Here is an 18,836-nt window from a genome sequence, read left to right on the forward strand (position 1 = left end):
GACAGTATTCAGAGGAGTTTTATCAGTACTGTTCTTTCTCTCTTGACTCCACTTGCCTATCTGACAACATTTCAAGGGAGTAGTTCTCAGATGTTTTTTCAGTAACTTTAACACAGGCACTTATATCAAGATGCAAACCATTCTTGGTGAGCAAACTCTGGCCTTTAACTGTTTGTCTATTGTTTCTCCACATATTTAGCTGTCAAAGTATCCATCCTAATTACTTCATCTTGGGTCTCTCGGATACAGAATTAGGCCCACATAAATTGAACAGAAATCTTTATGCTTGTTCAGATTAAAAAAAAAGCACATCAGACATCACAATGTGAATGTCCTTAACTCATTCACTGATTTCTGGCAGCCTTTATCCTGTCATCCACATCTATAATTAAGACTTGAATCACCAATGAGGGAAGCTAATGGCGTCATTCCCAGGGACCACAGTGGCTTTCAAATTCAGCCATTCTATGGATCTATCTAATTCTGATGCAGTTCTCATCCTGCTCCATATAAACAAACCTCATTACAAGCTCGTGATGTTATTTTCTTTTTTTTTTTTTTTTGGCAGTGGTATCTATTGTTCATTAGCTTGTCCTTTTAAATACTTTTTTAAACCTCATTTCCCTTTAGCATGTTCCTCAGTATTATTCAGACATCTGAAACCATGGTAAAATATAGCCATGGAGCTACTTTCCCTTTGTGAATCTTTTCCTTGTGATTTTTTTTTTTATTAAGCTGGGCACTGTTCACAGCACAGTTCAGATATAAGTCAAAAGTCAAAGGCTGGTTGGGGTTTCTTTTTTCCCTTTTCAAGCACATGTGTGTGTGTCAGTAATATTTATTTACTATTTCAGTTGTTCCTGACAAGATGGGGGCAACTGGTATTTTGAGTTAGCCATGTTAAACCTAGGAATGCTACAAAATTGCATAAAGTTTATGCAGCTCCTGTGTAATAATCTTCAAAGCCTTACTCTGAAGAATGTATCTTTTCAAATCTTTAATTGCATCTTGTATCTCTATCTGAGCTTGTTCAGCTCACTATATGTGCATGGAGTACACCTTTCCAGGAAACACCCAGTAATCTAAATTTGCTTGAATGCCTTTTAAAACTATCCAGCAATTTCAAGTTCTTTTTCCTCCCTCAGTGTCCTCACCCCTCCCAGCACTGTTTCAACACATGCATGAAAAACAGAAAAAGGAAAATCATAAAAGCTCACCCCTACATTTCATCTGAATAAAATCCAGCTGGTGAATTGACTGCAGTAAAGGTTCACTATCCAGAGTCAAGTCAAACTCAGCAGACACTTTTGGCTCCAAGGCTCCTTTGACCCACTGTTCCTGAGATACCTGAACACGCTTGATTAAAGCATCCGAAATCTGAAAGAAAGTATCACTTTTATAGCAAAATGGCAGATGCACCCATTAAAAGTGACAGAATGCCTGTGAGACACAGCACAAAGGACACAGGAAGGAGACAGCACAACAGATGAGATGGGATCTGATTGTTTTGGGGTGAGGTCCACTTATATTGCATCCTTTCATCTTGTCTTTTCAAAACAAATCTCATCTTAGGGTAGGAAACTAAAAACTGTATTTATAAAGCCTGGAAAGATTACGTTGTGTGTCATGCCTTTGAATGCCACATATACTTCTTCACTATTTTCTCTGATCTGCAGTCTACTTATGCTCTCCTGTTTAAAAAGAAGTTGCACAAAGAGAGACTTTAATGTTAGACTCTCTCCATTCAGCACAGATGATTCAGTGAAGGAAACCTAAAGGAATAAAAAAATCAAATGGTAAGAACTGTGTATATTACTCGCAGTGGGAGTTCTAAATTGTCAGATGGGGTTTTGAAGAATAGTATGGATTTTCTGCCATTACATCAAAAGCAAATTTCATTTTTAAAGCTTTGCTCTAGCCCAGCCCACAGACAATTAGGCCAAAAGTCAGACTAAAATTATCACAACAAATTCTTCTGGAAGTGAAATCCTGGCTCTGTGGAAATCAATGAATTCAACTGTCCTTGAGTTCATTGAAGCTGCCATTTGGATATCCGGAGACACCACCAGTGAGCTTCCTGTAAGTTACAGGGAGTAGAATTTTCCTTTGGATTTGTCAGAGTGAGTTTTTCTTTTTTGCGGGAGTTTAGACACTTTTTCTCATTAGTCTTATTGGAAGACGCTCCTGTCTGAGCCTCTGCATCCACAACTCCTAATCAGTCTGTGCAGTAAGTGGAGGAGCATCCCATAGCCTTCCTACAACCTTGGAGTCACTGGGGTGCTGAATCCCTTGGCTGTGTCTCAATGTCCTGGCTGTAGGAGTAGTTGTTCAAAGTAATGCAGCCCATCTGTGTTTGCTGGTTGTCTTGAAAACATCATTAGATAAACCAGGAAAAGGTAAAACCAAAAGTATTTATTTTATAAAAGGGGACTTCAAAGAATGAAGCCACAAAGGTTATAGAAAAAGTAAGCTGAAATGAAAATGAAGCATGTATCTAGCCAGCATATAGGTAAAACATAAAGGTTTCATTTGTTCTGTAGTATCCAACCAGCAGTCTGCTAAAATCTGTGTAACCCTGAGATTAATATACACCACACATTCCCCTCTCTTGCTTGAGACCAGACATGACAGTAACAATCAATCTGGAGTGCTAATAGGTTTAAGTTGGCTTATTCTCATCCTGTTTTTTAGGAATGCTCTGACAGTCCCCTGACAGTCATGCATTCACAGGGTGCCTTGTTCAGCTGACAGCCATGCACAGGTCATTTTGTTTGATGTGCCTTTCTTCTTAGCCAACTAATAAGGCAACAAAACTAATATAGCAAAATAAAATAAGTAATAAAAATAATAGAATTAATAAGAAAAATAATTTATGGATAATAAAACTGTTATGTTTTGCCTCATCGACAGGCACTTTCACTGCTTGCACCTAAGAAACAATATCCTGTAAACTAAGGCAATTTTCACTAGGCCATATTTTGCAAAGAAGGGTTTACCTGGATCCTCCAGCTTCAAGACAGGCCTTGCAGCCCTGCAAGGTACAACAATCCCAGTAAAGCACAGCTACATGCAAGCCCTTCAGGCTGGATTTCCTCACAGAGGAGGTGTTGAAAGGACTCTCACAGGGGAAGGTAAAAGGGAGAAGCACAAAGGGCAAATACTACTCTGCTGAGTCATAGACCTCTCTGAATTGATCAGGGAGCTCTGTGTTGCATTTCTTGCATGAGAATAAAATAATATTCTGCAGAAAGCTATCACTGACGACATAGTACCTTTATTGCAGCCCAGAAGGAAGGACTGGCAAGAGGAAAGACATCAGCAGTCAGGGAAGTGCTGTGACTGCTAACTCCCTGCCTCGGTCAGAGTGCAGCTGTTAAAGCCATCTCTTTGCTGGGACATTCATGCAGTCACCAAGATCCCTGAGCTTTTAGACAGTACTATCAGGAGTTAAGGTGATCCTACCTTGGAGGTGGAAGAGGCTAATAAGCAAAGCCACACATTTTTAGATTTAGCTTTAATGTATTTTCCTTTTCTTTTTTTTTCCTCGGGACATTGGAAAGAAAAATACCTGTAAAAACCCAGAGGGATCATTTTCTTTGATAACTTCCAGGCAGTACTCCATAAGCCCTGTTGACTGGCGTAGCTTCAGTGTACAGTGATTTATCTGGTCCCAAACAACCTGGAAAACAAGCATCAGTACAGTGCTGATGAGTGCCTCAGCTTGCAGTGAATTGTATAAAATTATTTCAGAATAGACAACGAATGGAAGAGTGTGTTAAAGCTATGCTTAATTTAGCTGCCATATGGCCATTGCCTTATCTTCATCAGCTTCACTCGCTCTGTATGGTAAATACCGATAATTAGCTTGGCAAAATGTTGTGCACGGGGAATCTCAATTTTCAGAGCAGATTAATTGCTCAAAGATCAGCCTTGCTCAGGGCAGAAAGAGCACAGAACATGTTTCTACATCTTCAGTGTTCACATTTCCAATCACACTTTCAATAAAATCTAAGCTTTAAAAAAATCTTTCACTTAAAAGGCAAACTTCATGAGTGGTTTCTTGCAGATTATACTCTACCATTCTCTTCACAATTCACCTTTGTTCCTGCTCTGCTTAAGAATGCCTTCCTGGAATTAAGAAATAAAAAAAGCTGCATCTAATTTTTCCAGATTTTGGACTTGATTCTGCTGCCACATGGCTGTAGACTAGGCCTAATAGCACTGTGTTCTGTTGGACAACTTGTGATGGCAATAAACTGCAGGATTTGCTGTGCTGTCAGTAGTATGTCTTAAGTGTTGGTTCTTGTCAAGCAACTTAAATGCTGATCTCAGTAGATTTTAGTAGTTGCTATGTTAGATATTTCACTTCAATTTTTCCTTTTGTCTTAGATACTTTTAGTGTGACTGGCACTACTGTACCTCAAAATCACATACACAGTTCAACATTTCAAGAAATTTGTCTGTTTAAATATTTCTTGACTGCCATTTTGTTCAACCATTTTAGATTTCTTTTCCCCACGTCCCTTTACTATATTTTTTAGTATCTTTTGAGTGGCTCATGGATTTCTGGAGGAGGTTTGCCTGAATTTACAGATTTGAAGAGCCATCAAAATCACATTTTACTTGGGCAGAAAGTCCCAGAATCCAAACGACACACAAGTTGCACTGATAAGCACCTCACTGATAAGCACCTCTCAAAAGATAACCCAAAACCATCAGATAAATAAAGACTGATGGCCTGACTCAACAAACTGCTGAAGTATGTGCTTTGTTTTAAACACGTAAGCACAGTTCTACTAAACTGCTGAACTGCAACCTGTTTAAAGACTTTAGGATTTGGTCACTGGGAAATTTCATGACGTAAAGAGTTGGGGACTTGACAAATTGCACCAGGTGTCATCAGCTGTGCTGAGCTGATGAGAGGAGTGCTCACCTTCAGCTTGTGCTCACGTTCTTTGGTCACCTTTGTGAGCAATTTTGCCTTCTGTCGTGTTAACGCATCAACCAAGGCATCACACTGAGCAACCAGACAGGCTTCGTAATCCAACCCATTTTCCTAGAAGAAGGTGAAAGTCATACTTATCAAAGAATGCATATTTTACAGCTTAAGCTATTGCTCATTCCTACCTGTTTTTCGACTCAGAAAATATTTCCTTTCAAGACAATCAGAATTTTTGTTGCCTTTCTGATTTCATTACAGCTGTACCAGTAATAGCTGCATGCTATAAAATGAAACAGTAAGATACTATGCCACAAATGGGCTTATTTATAACCTTGATTTACTGGCACTTTGTGGACAACAGATGTAGTACAACATAATGTAAGAGCTAAATGTAGCATACACAGTGCATACATATACATAAGAGGATTCTGCTCCGTTTTGTTTTAATTATCCCACTGTAGCAACTTTGAAATCACTGGCTCTCCACCACACCAATTAGAACAGAATTACGGACCAGAATCTGGCTTATGACAAGGAAATTAACGAGATACAAAGCCCTGAGGTTCGTGTATTGCTTCACACACTTTTTTTAAAAATAGCTAGCACTCAGCAGTGGAGCCCTGTATTGATTTAAAAAAAAAAAATAAAGACAGGTTTTTATTCACATTGTGGTAAAATACTTCACTAGGCAGAGGCCAGCATGTGAGGTAGCCAACACTGAGCTTTTAGTAGGGGCTAGGTACAACTTAGTTTTACATAAATCCCTGGAACGGCTGTAGTTCCCATTCAAAAGAAGGCTCTCCCTCATGTCCTCTGTTCACGAGACTAGAAGGAGAAAGCTTTCAAGCTCCTCTTCTGAGGAGATGTTTAGCTGTACTGTTAGCTTCCCTCCCAAATACCCAAATTTAAAAAGAAAAAAGCATCATTAAATGTGAGAAGATTTTAAGTGTCCTGAAGGAGAGGCACCTCTTTGGTAAATCATCATACTCCCCTAACTCATTTCTTATTCTTAGTTCTTCTATTTTTCTCTTCTATTCATTTACTTTGTCTTCTTTCATTTGAGTTCAAAATTTTCAGCACTGTACTGTCTTCCCTCAGTGGGATCCATGCATCCTATTCTCCAGCTGAGGGATGCAGTGTCAGTGCTCCCCAAGAGGGCCCCCTCGCAGTCCTAGACCAGCCAGCAAGATGGGGTGTGGTGGTGGAGAGACACCAGACGGCTCAGTGACTGCTCACAGGTTTGTCTCAGACTCTTCCTGTTTGCCTCTCTCCCTCCTCGGCTTATATCACACCAGACTCCCCCTTAAGCCCATTTCCATCCAGCTACTCTTGAAGTGCTGTTTTGTGTACAGAGCCTGAATCAGTCAGTGGCTGTAGTGCATCATTTCTCTCCTCGTTTTCAGTTCACGCATCAAAGGGGGTGTTTGGCGATATGCCTCCTTCAAGTGAGAAAGTATGAAATTGTTATAGCAGATGGGAAAATGAGAAAACCAGATCATGACAGCAGCAAAGAGGAGCAAGGAAGCAACGGGAGCAATGAGGATCAGGCAGTATCTGACAAGAAGAGACCAAGAGATATAAAAATTACCTCAGAAAAGAGAAATGAAGAAAAAAAGAGGGGAAAACAACAGATTTGCAAAGCAGGGGGAAAAAAAGGAGATTATGAATTTGCGAACTGCCCCAAGTAATATAGCAATAATAAAAGCACAGCTCCCGGTAGCTCTGGCAAACTCAGAGAGGAGATAAAGTGTGTGGATGGCTGTCTGGCCTGCTGTGCATTGAGACAGGATAATAAAATGTACATATTGCTTGCTCCTTTGTGTAAACATACTTTTTAAAGACATTTTGCTGAGGGGTAAATGTCTGTATGTGTGTGTGGCAATCATTATAAGCCTTCTACTAGAATACATGATTCTGAATATAAATCTATGCACAAATGCTACATCTTTTGCCCCCCAAATAATCTGGTTTTTTGGTCCAAATCAAAAGGCACAGATCAGCTCATGACATACTCTAAGCCCTTTCCCCTCAAAGAGTGTGCCTGTACCAAATCTGCCCACCAGGAACACTCCTTAATATGTGCTATCCTCAAATGATGCTTGAACATCGCATGAGAAGAGTGCAATTTGTCGCGGGAGAAAACCATTTCAGGGACCTCCTTAAGGGTTAAAGTGTGTGGGTGATCATCTTGGACCTGTGCCCCAGCCTTGTTTTACTTAAGAATACATATGCAGCTGATTAGTCTTGCTGTTTTGGTTTGCCGAAATTTGATGTCCTCACTCAGACTCAGGATGGAGATTGGCTCAACATGTGAGGGTCAGATTCGGCTTTGTGCCCAGACTTGACAGGGTGACTGCTGGATACAATTTCCTCTTCTGAGCTCTCCTCTAGCATTTTAAGCAATGAGCAGCATCAAATAAATGGCTTGCTTTTTGATCCCATTGTAGCAGCTCCCTTATGCAGAGCAATTTGGCAGTGATTTTATTGAAACACATTAAAGGATTTTACAGCATAGTTGTAAATAGTCATAATAGGCCACTTTTAGGTTTCAAGAGGGGAAAAATACATTTTTAATGGAGTTAGGTGACTCAAGAAAAGATTTCTAGAGACTACTGTTTTGGATGAGTTATGCCATCCTAAAATGGCTGTTCATATCTATAGGAAGAACTGCTCTCTAGAGGTGCCTATCTTTCTTCTTGGACAGCGAAAGAAGTCTAAATAATTAGACTAGCTGACCTACCTAACCTTTAAATAGGTAAGTCAGCTGAGAGAAACCTCACACTGTAGCCAAAACATAGAACACTACATGTGCCACTCAGTGGCTTTGCACTGGTTTCTTTCAGTTAGTTGTTCTTATTTTTTGCCAGTTTCTCAGTCTTGGTTTGTTCCCTGCCCCACGAGGGCATGGAAGACTATGAGGGTGGGTAGTTATGCTGCCCTGAGGCAACCAGAGAGCTTAGACAGCATTTGTGGTACAAAGTCATCATCTAGAGTTTTAAGTAGAATATTTTCATAATTAAATTATAAACGAAATACAGATTTTTGAACTACTGCTTTTATGGTTTTCTGCTGCTAACAAGCACAGGACTTGTTGATGAAAGACAAGCAAGCAGCAGAGTGGGCTATCAAAGAGCAAATGACATATATACCATCACTGTACAGCACTGCTGCAGCAAAAAACAATTATCCCCTCCTGGGTGCTGTGTGTGTCCTCAAATTACTGTGGCACATTTTCAGGCACAGTCTGCAGAGTGAGAAAGACCTTAAGGATCACCTGACCTCCAGCACTGATGAGTCTAAATTTGGTTGAAGTAGGCACTTGTTTCATTTTGGGTTTGTAACCTCAATTACTGCACTCACCATGAACCCTTTTCTGACTATTAAATTTGGACCATTACAGGCATGAAAATATCTTATGCTTCAATAAATGACCACATTGATTTAGCAGCAGTTTCTTTTTTTTTTTTTTTTTGAGTAGAATATTCCTGTATTTCTGAGTATGTATAGGGAATTCCTACAAATAGTCTAATAAACAAGTTGACTGGATTTTTTCCAGAAATGAGGACATTTTTAGAAAATGTAAGATGAAAATCTAGTAGTAAATTTTGAATGTGTTAAAATGAAAACTTATCCTAAAAGCCTAATTCAAGCAACTGCAGTCAGGAAGGAGCCCAGAAGCATGACCAATCGATTCAAATACTAATCAACAGCTCAGATGTCCAGCATTGAGTATCAGCTTCTTGCAATAAACAGCCAACAATCTAGAAGCTAAGAGGGGCTTGCAGGTATTATTTGATGAATAATTGTGCCTAGCAAATCCATTCAAGAAAGGTTAGATGATTCCAGGAAAGATAAGAATAGCACAGGAGACAAAGTCATCAAATAAATTATTCACTCAGTTCTATTGATTACTGTATTATCAAAACAGATAATATTCTACAGTTACCTGGATCTGCTGCAACAAATTTTTCAGCTGAACCAAAAATTCTTTAGCTTCCTTTGCTTTATCTGAAACACCATTTAAAGCCTGAGAGAGCTGTGCCTGCAAAGAAAAAAAAGGAGGGGAAAGAAGAAAAAGCAGTAAAATGCAAATGTGTTTCTTAGTAATCCTTGGATTTGATGATTAATAATGTGCTAAAAGTCTTACTTGTTGTTGCATGTATTCTTCATGCACAAAGTGTTTGTGCTAGGAAAGAACAGTTAAAATTTTTATTGTGATAAGATTTAATAAGGGTGAAATATGCATGTGGGGGCAGTCAAGTACTGTGTCTGCACATTCCACTTTATTGCAGTGACTAGGTAAGTCAAAATACCTTTTTATAAAATAGCTACCCACATGTATAAGCAGATAATAGTCTTACACTTACAGAGTAGCATCTGTCATGCTGAAAAATCCCCGAGTGCTTCCCAAAATGGCACTTTTTTTTCCATCAAAGTCTGCAATCTTTACAAATGTGGTAGACCTTACCAAACCTGAGATACACTAGGATTTCAAAGACAAATCTGCTGTCTCAGACTTCGCAGTAAAGTCTCTTTGGGGTTCCTGTTTTCCATGCTCCAACTCAACAAACGAGTGAATGTTTCTGAAAAAGTTGGAAAAAACCCTTCCTCTAACTTTTAACTGGTGAGATACATGAAACATGTCTTTTGTAAGTCCATACTGAAGATCTAATCTTCCCGTTCCTCAGCTGACACCTGAGACCTCTAAGCTGAACCAGAGGCTTGTTGATGGACTTTGAGGATGAGAAGGAAACAACAGTTCTGCCCCCAGCAGACACAGAATCGACATGGTCTGACTGGACCCAGGAGCAGCTTCACTGGAAGCCTGGATGGTATTACAGAAACTGTGTTGCTCTGCTTGTGCTCCAACATTACTTCTCCATGCAGATAGGCCCAATACTTGACTAGGATGGTCACCTCACAAACAGTGACATAGACAAGGCAGAGGTGTTTAATTTTTCTTTACTTTTGTCTTCAACACTGATGATGGGTTTTGGGGTCCCAGTGACCCAAGTTGGAGGACCATGACCGTGAAAATTATAAACTCCCAGTCAACACCAAGCTTGTACAAGATTTGCTGGAACAGATGGATCCCAGTAAGTCTATGAGGCCTGATAGGATCATCCAAGTGTACTCAGAGCTGGCTGATGTCATTGAGAGACCTCTCAATTATTTTTGAACAGTCTTGGGAATCAGGAGAGGTCCCATTTGACTGAAAACTGGCAAACATTGTCCCAGTTTTCAAGAAGGGCAAGAAGGATGAACCTGAAAACTATAGGCCTGTCAGTCTCACTTCAGTGCCTAGTAAAATTACAGAGATTATTCTAGGAGTTATTGAAAAACACCTGAAGGACAAGGCAGCCATTGGTCACAGGCAGCATGGCTTCACAAGGGGAAAGTTCTGCTTGTCAAGCTTGATTCTTTTTATGACACAGTCACCCACCTAGCTGATCAGGGGAAGCCAGTTGATGTAATCTTTTTGGATTTCAGTAAAGCTTTCAATACTGCCTCTCACAGGATCCTTCTGGATAAACAGTCCAGCACACAGGTAGATAAGCATGTCATGTGATGAGTGAGCAAATGGCTCACAGGTCAGGCACAAAGGTAAAAGGGATTATCCATTCTAGGACCAATGCTCTTCAATATCTTCAAAAATGACCTGGATGCAGGACTCAAAGTTATACTTACCATTATAAGTTATAATTATGTCTGCTAACAACACTAAATTAGGAGGAGCTGTTGACTTCCTTGAAGGTAGAGAGGTGCTGAACAGAGACCTAGACAAATTATAGGGCTGGGTAAACACCAACAACATGAAGTTTAACAGGGGCAAGTGCTGGATCTGCACCTGGGATCCAACCTGGGTGTACATAAGACTGGGGAACTAGAGTCTGGAGAGCAGCCCCACAGAAAGGGACCTGGGGGTCCTGGTTGGTGGCAACTTGAACAAGAATCAGCAGTGCCCTGGCAGCCAGGAGGGCCAACCATGTCCTGGGGGGCACCAGGCAACTTTCAGAAAGTTGGTATCTCTTGTTTCTTGGAACTAGAGTGTGCCTTGAGACAGAGCCTTGTATGTAGGATAGTACAAAGGTTATGAGCCTCCAAGAAGCTGAACCTGGTTGAAAGTCAGTAAGTCACCACTCATTCTCTGCTTCCTTCTTGGTCCTGGAGGGACGTAAATTCCTCCATCCCTGAAAAGGGCACAGCACACTTCTTCAGGCTGCCAAAGTTTTGAGTGTAGTTCCCACCTGAATGTCACCTGAATGTCTCCTACTCATTCTCCCCCTGTGCTTGCTTATTCACACAGGACAGCAAAGAGCAGACCTGGCAACTCCTTGTGGGCACTCCACAGCCCAGCCCCAAGGCAGGCAGCCTTCAGCAGGCAGAAGCGCTGCCTAACTCCATACACCTCTGCAGGAAGTGGATACAAACCCTGACTGGGAGCTATGACTGAGCTATAGAGAAAGAAGGCATCCTAGAGATTTTTTTCCTCATATTGACACAACTTTTTCCTTTTAGCCCAGTTACAGGTATTCCATTAGTGATAAATTTTAAACTAAAATATGCTTTATAGAATTAATTTGTAACAATGTAAAGGGAAGACATATTACTGTGTATGTTTCTCCATATTTGAATATTTACTATTTTCCTGCACAAACTCTTGTCAATGCACAAAAATTTAAAATGACAGTGTTTGACATTGGCACTACTTGAGGTCAAAGGAGCAAATTTCAGGTCCTTGAAAGAGACCCTATTTTCTGCTAGATCAGACAATCAGGACTTCAGGTCAGCTCTCCATGGGCTGATCATGTTTGCCTAGCCTTTGAAGCCCAACCTTTTTCGTCACCCATTCTGCTTCACCCACAAGGCACATTGAATCTTTGGTTTGTCAACCTGAGACAGAACCAGGTGAAAACAGCGTATGACCAAGTGGTTGGGGTAGAAGCAAGAAAGAAATAGGTGGTAAAAGCATGTTATGCTATGCCATGGACTGTTGATGCCTAAAGGAGCTGAGGAAAAAAACTCCACAGCAATTTAATTAGAGGTGAGATAAGAAAAGGATTTAATCGTGCCTCCAAGGCACATAAGTTACAAAATGCACGCACCCCTTCTGCCTTGGATGTTACAATTTTATAATACTGTCTAACCAATCCCAGGTTTTTCCACCCTCTGACTTTTTCCCTGGCCCACCCCTGATCCACCCCTGGGGAATTGGGGCTGGGGTCTTTTCAAGACCACCTACTTCATCATTTGGTCTTCCTCGGAGCACAAAGGGCACATGGTTACCCGGTTCTTGAATGTACTCTGTGGTTCAGGCTAGGGTACAAGTGTTCTCAAACAGAAGAGGCCTATCTTAAAGAGAAGTCTAAATATTCTAGTGGAATTCAGGGGTAATTGATATGGGGAACATGGAACAGGGTAAAAGGGTTGGGATATGTGTGTAGTTACTATGCTAAGGGTAAGGGTAAAGGAATAAATGCTGTAGCTTCTAAAATCTACTTCTGCTGTATAACTACTTATAAAAATTAGAAAAATCAAAAAACTAAAAGGACCTTAAGGCATCACTGTCCTGACCAAATTGTCCCAGGAAGGCAAAGGCTCCTTTCTTTCACATCAAAACCAATGGTTGGTCCTGACAAAAGTAAAATTTCTACTTTTCCAACATCTGCCCTAGCTCTCAAATCATCTCAAAGTCCATTTCACCAGACAAGAAGAGCTAAAAGCTGTGTGTGGGCATCACAGCAGCCATAGAAAACCACCACAGACCAATTGTAACCAGCATATGTACCCATGATAATTAGCACAAGCACTCCTGGCTCCAGGCACACTCCCACTGCAAAGCGCTGCAACAGAAACTGAGCCGTGTCATTGTTCAAAGGGCTCATAAGTGAATTGATCTGTTCATTAAAAACTGTTGTTGCATTAACGCAACTGCCGCATGAAGCCGAGAAGACCAGATTTCCATTTGTGAAACCCACTTAGAGATAATAGCCTTGTTTTTCCAAGCATTTATAAAAGATACCTTACAAAGCAGTGGAATTTAGTCATGCCCTTCCCATTAAAATCAAATGGAGCTACATGACTAAGCCCTCAGTAAACCAACCAAGTCATAAAAAATGCCCTGTACAGCCAGAGCAATCTTTCGTACTGCAGGAATATTTATTGGAAACCAAACTGAGATGTTACAAACTCCATTGGCTGTGACAATTAATAACTCCTGACAAATGGTACTCTACCTGGAGTTATCTTTACTTCAATACCTGGTCTTGCAACCAGTCATGTGGGGGCTGGGGACGGATATCAAGTTTCTATTCCGTTAATTACAGGAACACAGAGATCACAAGGGTAAGTAACTAAACCCAGATGAGCACAGAAGACCGATGCTTCCTTTGATGTCAGAAAACAAACCAGATAATGCCCACGTCCTTTTTCAACCAAACAGTTCATGCTCATTTAACTTGCTTTCCCTCCATCTCTCTTTAGCAGCAGATTAACTATTGATTAGATAAGCTTGTCCTGATGCTGAATTATCATAAAGCTTACATGATTTTGGAAACACAACTCTTTAGGCCAGGAAATAGAAGCAAGCATTTGGACTCCAACACCTGCCTGCTACCCTGCTACCCAGCTGTGGCTGTTTCAGCATTTCAGTGTATACATATATTTAACCATTTAGAATGGGCAGAGCTAAAATGTGTCCCTCATAGTTCCTCATATTGATAGGCCAAAAGTCCTACCTAAATGTTATAATGGTGTCACTGTTCTTACTATAAAGACATAAAAGGAATTAACTGCAGCAGAAGACTTAGAGTTTTACTTAATAACCTTGAACTGCTGGTTCAAATGCACTTTTCGTGCAAGTGAATATAATAAAGTCCAGCTAAGTCAGGGGATTTTCATAGGTTTATGCCATTGGGGCCCTGTTGTTATTTTACACCCATTTTACTTTCTCTGTAGGAGAAGTTATATACAGCACTGTAGCGCGGAACCTGCACCAATAACAGGGGCCAATCAGTCTAGTATAGCTTTTGTGTCAGCAGTACAGCTGAGGATAAATGCACATTTTATTGCATAGTCCACAGCACATTGTGGACAAGGTTATACACTCTGTAATTTGCCACTAGATTGCTATATAAGGCCAAGACAAAGGAGGAGTCAAACAGTTCGAGCAAAGAGCTAATAATACATGAAAAGCTTATTTGGCTAAGAACAAGCCTTCCAGCTACCTCTAACATCTATGCCTGGAGCATCTAGAGAGAACACATAAAACTTAAATTACATTTGGCGTACCACTCAATGTAAGTAATTCATGGTTTGGCCAGAGTAACTGAAGGTAATAAACTTGTAGAAATTGCTGTATCAGAGAACCCTTTCTAAGCAGAAATATCTAGTTCCAAAGCAATTTATCTGAATGATTGTGAGCTGATGATTTAAACTGTCTAGCTATATGGTTCCATTACACTTATTTTCTGCCAAGCACATTGTTCTGGGAAAAATAATACTCATAAGAGCACAGTTTTAGAGTCCTCAGAATAATTAATTTTGGTTTTTTTTTTTTTTTGTGGGTTTTTTTTGCATTGATTGAGTCTGTAAATCAAGAAAAAAATCATAATCTGTGATACCTTAGTCGCAGAAAAAATGCAGTAAAAACACAAGCCACAAGGCTGTTGTTCATTCTTTAGACAATATTTGGCAGTAGGAAAGAAAGAAAATTACTGATTCTGAACTTTGATTACACAAGAGTTTATCACACTGTTCTTAACTCAAGGTAGAAAATAACACAGCACAAGCTGATCTCTCACACTCTCCAAAACATCAGCCACATTTGAACAGTGAACTCAGACCTCACTCATTAAAACAATTCTGCTCAGAAGTGGATTCTGCCATTGGCATATGAATAGCAACTGTGAATTTTTAATCTGTTCCTTCTGAGCCAGGAGAACTTCTCTGCACAAGTACTCATCATGTTAGGGAGCAGATGGCTGAGACCTTGGCAGAGCATTCAAACTGAAACAACTACAGAAGTTTGTCTTTCTTCTTGGATGGACAAACAATACAGATCACCCCAAGTGGCATCTTTTTTGAATCTTAAAATTGAAAGTCAATTTTTTGCTTTGCAAATATCTTTGTCTAGCTTGTGCTCAACCACTCCATGGCTGAGGGATGATGAGACCAGTCACGATTTTGACCTCTCCTACAGTGCCTGAAAGGGTCTCTCTGTGCTTCCTTTACTGCTTACTGCAAACAGAGAGTGAGAAGAAGGGAATCCTATAGCCATCGGAGCTATTTGGGCACCTGTAGTAGAAGTGCCTTACCCCCAGTACAGAGGGAAGTTTCAAAGGACTGCTCCCAGCTCTCAGGTATTTAAGTCCACTCTGTACATTCATATGTATTAAGTAATCATTTTTCCAGGGTCCACTGTTCTTAGAAAGAAAGAGCTAACTTCACACTTTCAACTTCTAAAGTCATGTCTTGGTCTTCATTCAAATGGTTGAAAAGTCTTATTTTTAGCAAGGAGAGCATGGCCAAGTGACCCAGCACCTCTACGAGATCTCAGCCAACCCCATGTGTGGAAAAGTGGACAGCTCTGACATCTCCCCAGAGGGATCCAGGGAAGGGTAAGGAGCAGGGAATTAGAGAAAGTTTTACTTGTCCACGGTCTTCATCCATTCTACAATTCCTTATTCATCTTTTTGTCATGAAAGTCTCTCCAGCCATTACTCCTGGCTTCTTTGGGAACTGAGTGGGAGGAGACCTCTTTGAGACCCCGGGGAAACATGATGTTCATGATTCTCTGTATCATACTTTCTTGTCTAAAATATTTGGGTGGCTCTGGGCTACTCTCCCTCATTGATGTGTGGTTGTGGCAGCTTGCACTGAGTTCTGGGTGAAAGGAGGGTGGTGAAAGGAAGGAACAACTATCGCATCTCCTCATAAGCAGCTCCTGCCGCTGCGAGAGGATGGGAAGGCTGAGGACAGGATGGTCAAGAACCCTGCAGAAGGCAAACAAGTTACTGAGATGGACTTGCTAATTCCAGGCCTGGTTGAGCCTAAGATTTTCTGGCTAAGGTGAGGCCAACATGGCAGGGAATCTGTGGGTTTTCTAAATCTGAGCAGGGGCTGCAGGGTCACCGGGAAGTCTGGAAGGACCAGAGACCTAAGAGCACCAGGCCAAAGGGAGAAAAGTCTGGGAGGATGATGGACATGAAGTACCTCATGTCCTACAAACCCCAGTGTGTTGTTGGGGCCACACAAACCCCAGTACTGAGCATCACCCCAACTCTGGGCATCACTCGGGTCCTCCCGGCCCTCCGGGGGGACTCACCTTGTGCTGCTTCCACATGGCTCCCAGGGCCTTCACGTCGTGCTTGCTGTGCTTGCCCTCCTCCAGGCACTGGTAGCAGACGGGGCTGCGGCAGCTCACGCAGTACATGCTGTAGTTCTCCAGGTCGTGCTCGGCGCACGTCGGCAGCTTGCGGCCGCCGCCCGCCCCCTTCCCGCCGCCGCCGTCCCCTCCGCCGCCGGGGGCGCCGGGGTGTGCGGGCGGCGGGGCCAGGCGGTGCTTGGCGAAGGGCCCGCGGGCCGGGTGGCAGCGGAGCTGGCAGGCTGCGCAGTACAGCACCTCGCATTGCTCGCACAGCACGGCGGCCGGCTCGGGCGGGCTGCGGTCGCACAGCTGGCACTTGGCGGCGGCGGCGGCGGCGGCGCGGCCCTGCTGGTAGCGCTGCACGATGGCCTCCAGCAGCCGGTTGCGCTGGAAGCCGCGGAGCCCGCGTTGGTCCAAGGATGCGCTCCGGTGGCACTGCGGGCAGGTGAGGGAGGAGCTGGCGGGGCCGGCGCCCCGCGGAGCCGCCGCGGCCCCCGGGGGCGCGGGCACCAGCGGCAGCACCCGCACGCCGTTGGGAGACTTCAGGCTGGGGGTGTAGGAGCCGTAGCCACTGTCGGTCTCGCTGTGCAGGCTCAGCTTGTCCGCATGGTCCCCGCCGCCGCCCGCCGCGCACTCCGAGTCCAGGCAGGCGGCGGAGCCCGCGGCCGCCCCCGGCCCCGCTCCCGCTCCCGGCGCGGCGGCGGCAGCCGGCGGTGCGGGGCCCCGCGGGTGGAGCAGGGGCGGCAAGTGCTGCTCGCTCTCCGGGGTCTGCACGGCGATGGTGCGGGCGCAGGGCAGGCAGACATTGTGCGAGCAGGGCAGGATGATGGGCTCCCGGAACAGCGAGCCGCACACCGGGCACTTCAGCTCCTCTTCCATGGCCGCGGCGCGGCTTTGTGCGCGGGCTCCTCAGGCGGGCGGCGCGGGGTCGCCGCCGGTTCCCCCCATCCCCCGGCGCCCCCTTCGCCTCCTACCTCCACTCCAGGCGCCGGGCGAGGCCAGGAGGGCTCCGGCCGCAGCTCCCGCGCCGCGCGGTTCAGCACCCTCCGGGCAGAGACAGCTCCGCGCCGCCCAGCCGGGAGCGGGAATGGGGCCGGGGGAGCCTCCCGGCGGCCGGAGGCTGCTCGGGGCCAGGGAAAGCCTCCCCGCCGGCCGTAGCTCGGGTAGGGAGCGCGGTGGGACTGTTTTAACGTTGGTGGCATAGAGTAATAATATATGGGGAAGGGAGGCGGGGGGTGGAGGGAGGGCAGGAGTAGGAAGGGGCGGGAAGAGCCCTTTCCAGCAAATAAAGTGGTCGCGCTCTCTGCGGCTGGGGACGGCGAAAACATTTTTTAAAGGATCTCTACACAGCGATGTCTTCATATCTTTAAATAAAGCTATTGTTTGGGTAGCGGATTGAACGCAGGCGGGGTTTCGTTGTCCCTAGTAGCCCTTTCTCTCCTCCCCGAAAAAGGAGGACGCTCGCCAACAAACTAAACGCTTGCCTCTCCTTCATAGAGCACTTACCATGCTGGAGCACAACCAAGATGCACAAAATGTCAGGCACTGACAGAGGGAGGGATGAGAAAGGGGTTAAAAGGGAAGCGCGAACCCCGGGTACGAACGCCGTGGCTGGCAGGGGCGGCAGAGCGCAGCGAGCGGGGGACGTGCCGCATCGCCCCAGCGCCCAGCCCTGTGACCCCAACAGGAATCTGCTGCGAAGATAAATCAGGGATGACAGCTGAGAGTTTATGAACTGAAAATAACCATCCTTAGAAGAAAGAAACCAGCAGTGGGAAATCCCCCATCTGTTTTGTTTACTCTAGATACGCTTAGCGTGGATGTAGCAGTAGTTTATTTTCATAGTGAAGAGATTATATGTAAGAATGATTTCACTGCTTTACTACTATTATTATTGTTATTCATCTAGCTTATTTAAAAGCCACTATTGTATTAACTTCAGTTCAATAAATAGATCCTAATTTTTCATTTGTTTTAAAATACAAACTTAAAGCCATTGAATCTCATCATAATGTTTCTTAGTAAATGACAAGGTTTTTTGTGACACTGGTTAGGAAAAGATTTTCTAGTTTCAGATTTTGTTTTCACCAGATTATTAAAACTGTTGATGCACAGAAAATGAGGAATGGGGTCAAAGAGTAGGAATATATTAAAGCTTCATTTTTTTTTTCTTTCTTTCCTTTCTGCAGTTCCTTTTTGTATCTTGCCTTGCTGCTCTTACGACAAGCTTAGGGGGCAAAGAGTCTGAGGGGTTTAAAGCTTTGTAGTTCCCCATTTTGAGGTGAAAAGCAGCAGGTTTGGCCTCCGGCACATAAAAGAAACAGTCCTGACCCACATAAACCTGCCTGTATTCTGGCTTCTTTTTCTTTTATGTGACCTCTGTGCGGAGATTGAGAGTTTATAGACTGACTGTGTGTTTGGGCTAACTCCAGCCAGAAACGTCAGCAGTGCAAGAAATGTTCTGAAACACCATTGATTTCACAGCTACCTTATGCTACTACATAGTAAGAAAAATACGTGGGTGAA

General features: G+C 43.4%; 1 protein-coding gene across 4 annotated transcripts in view; it reads right to left on the reverse strand.

Annotated features, from left to right (window-relative positions):
• The window catches only part of TRIM67 (tripartite motif containing 67), a 40,996-nt gene extending 23,652 nt beyond the window's left edge, over positions 1 to 17,344 (reverse strand). For 2 of the 4 annotated variants that reach the window (XM_051783866.1, XM_051783864.1), the window contains exons 1-5: positions 16,269 to 17,344; positions 8,889 to 8,984; positions 4,934 to 5,056; positions 3,569 to 3,679; positions 1,224 to 1,377 (exon numbers count right to left, since the gene is read on the reverse strand). In XM_051783866.1, the coding sequence (XP_051639826.1) occupies positions 1,224 to 1,377; positions 3,569 to 3,679; positions 4,934 to 5,056; positions 8,889 to 8,984; positions 16,269 to 17,189 (1,405 nt within the window). In that variant the 5' untranslated portion in view covers positions 17,190 to 17,344. Of the gene's footprint in view, positions 1 to 1,217; positions 1,378 to 3,568; positions 3,680 to 4,933; positions 5,057 to 8,888; positions 8,985 to 16,268 lie in introns of all 4 variants that reach the window. The other 2 variants (XM_051783865.1, XM_051783863.1) reach the window with 1 other exon arrangement.
• Positions 17,345 to 18,836: the final 1,492 nt, after the last annotated feature.

Source organism: Manacus candei, unplaced genomic scaffold (assembly GCF_025592945.1).
Source record: "Manacus candei isolate 608988 ecotype Guabito, Panama unplaced genomic scaffold, ASM2559294v1 h1tg000017l, whole genome shotgun sequence".
Lineage (NCBI taxonomy): Eukaryota > Metazoa > Chordata > Aves > Passeriformes > Pipridae > Manacus > Manacus candei.